This window comes from Chenopodium album, chromosome 1 (assembly GCF_948465745.1).
Source record: "Chenopodium album chromosome 1, dcCheAlbu1.1, whole genome shotgun sequence".
Lineage (NCBI taxonomy): Eukaryota > Viridiplantae > Streptophyta > Magnoliopsida > Caryophyllales > Amaranthaceae > Chenopodium > Chenopodium album.
In genome coordinates, this window is record NC_137834.1 from 20,273,586 (window position 1) to 20,278,383 (window position 4,798).

Here is a 4,798-nt window from a genome sequence, read left to right on the forward strand (position 1 = left end):
TGGTACAAAATATAATTTTAGTGGTATTTAAAAAAAAAAGTTCAAATGTCTAATTAGACTGTCAAATAATACCATTACAGCTTAATGGTACAAAATACACTCCCAGTAGTACTCAATGCAGTTTTAGTAGTACTTATAAAAATCCCCAGTGGTACAAAATATACTCTCAATAGTTGTGGTCCCAATTTTTTTTATGTCGTTTTTGCACGTGAAACCATTTATAAAAAGTTTTTGTGAGACTCACACCACCTTTTTCACTCTTCCTATCTCTCTCCTCTTTTCTCTCTCTTCTTTTTACTTTTATGTTATTTTAATGGTTGTGAGACATTTGCATTTGTCTCACAACCCTCTATTTGTACTTCCTCCACTGCTAACCTACTTTGGGACCCTCATTCTTTCATATATTGCCTATAAATACATGTGCTACATTTTGCCTATCCAACTTAAAGAAGAATTAGTTAAGTCTTCACAAATAGTTGTACAAGTTGATTAGCTTGTTTCCTAGGGAAGTACTTGCTAATGGCCTATTCAAAGGCTTTGCTGCTTGCTATTATTGCTGTGACTCTAGTCATATGCTCAGCTCGCCAATTGGCTGAATCTTCAACGAATGAGAAATCACGTGAGTTTCTATTGCCTTATAATTTCTATTTTATGAGTATAAGGAATTATTTGGTTGACAAACAAATTCATGAAAAGTTTAATTTCCTATAAAAATAAGTATATACATACTTGTTAAGTTGACAATAATGTAGGAATTGAGACTTTCTAGGAAGTTTTACTTCCTACAAAATGGAGGAATTAACTTACATAGTTCCCTTTAAGTAAGTGGCACTTCCCATGTGAAATAGAAATTCCTACATTCAATCAAAAATTTTAAAAACTAAGAAATTAAAATTTCATAGGAATTGAGATTTCACGAGAATTTCTACTTCATATACCTAACCAAACAAGGCCTAATTCAGCTTGTGATGAATTTATTATCCAGCTGGAGCACCTAAAAAATCATTACAAGTACTTTATTTAAATTAATTTTTAATAGTTTTGTACATAATTTTTAAATTAAAAATACACATTGCAATATTGCATGCACTTAGATCTCGTTATTGCATAATCTTGTTTTGGATAATTAATTAGGGCTTTGGCACATGCAGGTCTAAAGCACGTCATTTATATACTTTTTCTAAATAAAGTTTATATCTTTCTAATTTTCTAATGAGCGAATCGGATTGTATGTCTTAGGTCATGTTTGGTGGTAGTTTTTGAGGTAGCAGTTGGCGTTTTGACAAGTCAAAACACTACTAGAAAAAATTTGAGAGTGTTTGGCAAGGTAGCGATTTTTGTAGCGGTTAACGATAGAGGTAGCGTTTAGGTAGGTTTTCTCAAAGGTTAAAAATAGTAGCGTTTAGAAGTAGCGGGTAGCGTTTGACAAATTTTTATTAATTTTAAAACAATATTTATATGAATTTTGATATATTTTGGCATTGTAACCGCTACTTTTGCCAAACACTCATAGTATTAACCGTTACTTTGACAGCTAGCCTTTACCCACTACTAATTGACCGCTACTCACTACCTTAATAGCTACCGCTACTCGACCGCTAAAAGCTACCCGGTACCGCTACCTTATTACTTTATTACCCTTTTGTTTTTAGAAAACTGTAGTGTTTTTGTTTTACAGCAAACTGTAAGATTAGAAAAGAATGTCATTGTAGTAATAGTAATGCATATATTTCTTATTTGCAGGGTCTGTGGAGGAGTCTAAGTATGGACACTACGGTGGACACTATGGAGGACACGGTGGCAGCCACTATGGTGGAGGACATGGTGGTGGCCACTATGGTGGAGGCCATGGTGGACACGGCGGTCATTACCCACCTAAAGAAGAGGAGTCCGTGGAGGAGTCTAAGTATGGACACTACGGACATGGGGGTGGTTATGGACATGGTGGCGGTTATGGACATGGTGGAGGATATGGCCAAGGTGGAGGTTATGGACATGGTGGCGGATATGGCCAAGGTGGAGGTTACGGACATGGTGGCGGATATGGCCAAGGTGGAGGTTACGGACATGGTGGCGGATATGGCCAAGGTGGTGGTTACGGACATGGTGGAGGATATGGCCATGGAGGCTACGGACACGGTGGACATGGTGGTCACTATCCCCCAAAGGTGACAAAAACTTCCGAAGAACAAAAGGGTAACTAATGAGTAATGGCTATAAAATGTGCGGAGTGTTGATATTTATTACGAAGTATATGTTAATAATGTGTTGATCAAAGAGTTGGGTATTATCATGAAATCTTGTATGGTGGTCATGTAGATTATCTTTTGATGTACCCCTTGTAATTTTCAAATTATGCAATGTTAAAATAATAAAATTGGGCGTGGTGTTTGAAGTTACATGTTATATTCTTTATATTAAGGATTTTGTTAAAAACTACCTTATAAAACACTTTTTTTGCGAGAAACTACCTATTCAAAAAAATGTTGTAAGAAACTACCTTATAAAATGGTTAATATTGTAAGAGACTACCATTGGTCGAAAAGTTACAATTGACTTTCATTTTTCGGCGTTGATCACATCACATGACTTTTAATTCACCATTTCCCTCCTTTTTTTCTTAATTGGCACGTGACATGATCAACACCAGAAAATAAAAGTCCACGATGACTTTTCGACCCAGGGTAGTCTCTTACAACATTTATCATTTTATAAGGTAGTTTTTTACAACATTTTTTTTATTAGGTAGTTTTTTGCAAAAAAAGTGTTTTATAAGGTAATTTTTCACAAAAAGTCCTTATATTAATTACTTATTGTTTTGACAAGTACGTATCGTCGTTCGATCTCCAGGAAGAATTCGTTGACTTCCTCAACGACAGTCATATCATAAAATAATTCATTGATATATTAAATAAAATTGTTGGCTTTGCTGGTACACCTTTAATAAGTTTTATTTTGTTGTAAAATTATAGAATAATTAGAAAATAACACCATAAATTTGTCACGATTTTGATTATAACACCACAAATTTTAAAACTTTTGTTATAACGCCACACAAAAAACCCAAAATTTTGATTTCACCACCACTTAATTTTTCCATAAAAAAAACCGTTAGTGGGTCCCACAATGTACAAATGTCAATTATTTATTGAATTAATATAATAAAAAAAAACAAAAAAAAAAGAATTTTTTTTTAAAAAGGAAAAACCGCTTAAATTACCCAGCCATAATTAAAATGTATATTAATGATCAACCCCATGTAATGACCCATTACTCGGGCCTAAAAACTAGGGTGACAATTCAATAATGTATGGAGATGATAAGGAAAATTTATTTAAAAGGGAATTGATTTAATCTGTTAAGGATATTTTAAAAGGAAAATGGGGCAATGTGTTTTGAGGTTAATGAGTAATTTGTTAAAAGCCCATGTGCATAAAATCTAATAGTATTCAAACCAATTACTCAAAGCAATACATCCAAAGAACTTCCTCTATTCTTGTTTAATTGTAAAATTAGTTTCATTCTTGTCAATATTTATACATATTATACCATTTATATCTTTAATTATTTATTTAATTAAAATTACGAAAAGCATAATGTTTTGAAAGTTGTATTAATGGTATAAATCTTGAATTTTTAGACAAATTTTCAATAATTTAGTTTTAAATATGTAATGGTTAAAACTAGTAGAGATATATTAAATCGGTAAAATAATCTAGTTAATTAACAGTATTTATTAAACTTAATTTCTTACTCTCATATCTAAATTCTTGAATTCACCACTATTTGTTCCTCACTCATATCTTACAAAAAAAAATGGTTTCTTACTTTGAGCTCAATTATAAAGAAAAATGAAACACATAAATTATAATCAATGTTCGGCAAAACAATCAATTATCGGATGTTTGGTTTTAAATTGAATAACCTTTGGATTGGACTCCAAGTACATGTGAGAAGTGGTGCCAATCTGTAGTACGTTTTGTATATGTAGGAGTTTATGGGTACTACGTAGCAGAAATAAAATGAATCATATTCAATTAAGCACCTAATCAAGAATCGCATGCATAACAAACAAGACACATAATCATACCTTTGATGCGTGAATTCCACGAAACTATTCGACATGCAAATCAGGGAGATAATAGAGCCCCAAGCGTTGCTCCTCTACTTAGTCCACGAGCTTCGAACGAGCCGTCCACCAATACTAGATTGGTCGAGTGATAGAGGAAAACCGCGATCACCACTTTTTCGGGACAAGGACCGACCAACGCGAATCACCACCACCACGAGCCACCACAGGAGGCGCTGGGAAGGAGAGAGTCGAGAGAGAGAGGAGAGGAGAGTTTCATAAGGGCTAGGTCTCGTGTTTTCTAATTAGGGTTTGATCACACTGATACAGTTAATTGCATACATACAAACCCTAGGCACCTAGTCTATTTATAATACTATTATAATTAGACTAGGGTTAGGAAGCCCAAAAATCTCTTATCCACTCCATATGGTCGGCCACTATAGGGGATGAGGCCCATGATGGGCCTCGTCCTCTGGTGCTCGATCTAGGCCCTTTGTGTGACCTTATAGGGTCCGTCTAATTGGGATTTGGGCTATTTACTAGTCCAAAGATCGTTAGTACCTCTAGCTATGATAAAACGACGACCAAAATGTACGAACTTAATTATCTCCATAATTTGATCCATTTATACATCTAGTAATTGCACACGACGAAGACATAACTCCTTCAATCTCCCACTTGTCTGAGACAAGTGTGCAATATTCAAATTCCTTAAGTTAATATATA

At 34.2% G+C, this 4,798-nt stretch overlaps 1 protein-coding gene across 1 annotated transcript; it reads left to right on the forward strand.

The window, feature by feature from the left end:
* Positions 1–425: 425 nt before the first annotated feature.
* LOC145642573 (uncharacterized) lies at positions 426–2,399 on the forward strand. Its single transcript, XM_081693775.1, has 2 exons — positions 426–619; positions 1,744–2,399. The coding sequence occupies exons 1-2, from the start codon at positions 520–522 to the stop codon at positions 2,202–2,204; spliced, it is 561 nt and encodes a 186-aa protein (XP_081549901.1). The 5' UTR covers positions 426–519; the 3' UTR covers positions 2,205–2,399.
* The last annotated feature ends 2,399 nt before the right edge of the window (positions 2,400–4,798 follow it).

What these genes read in the sequence shown, in the direction of transcription:
- LOC145642573 (XM_081693775.1), top strand. Translation starts at nt 520, where the DNA reads ATGGCCTATTCAAAGGCTTTGCTGCTTGCTATTATTGCTGTGACTCTA. An exon ending in TTCAACGAATGAGAAATCAC is followed by an intron (nt 620 to 1,743) that starts GTGAGTTTCTAT and finishes TCTTATTTGCAG; the next exon opens with GGTCTGTGGAGGAGTCTAAG.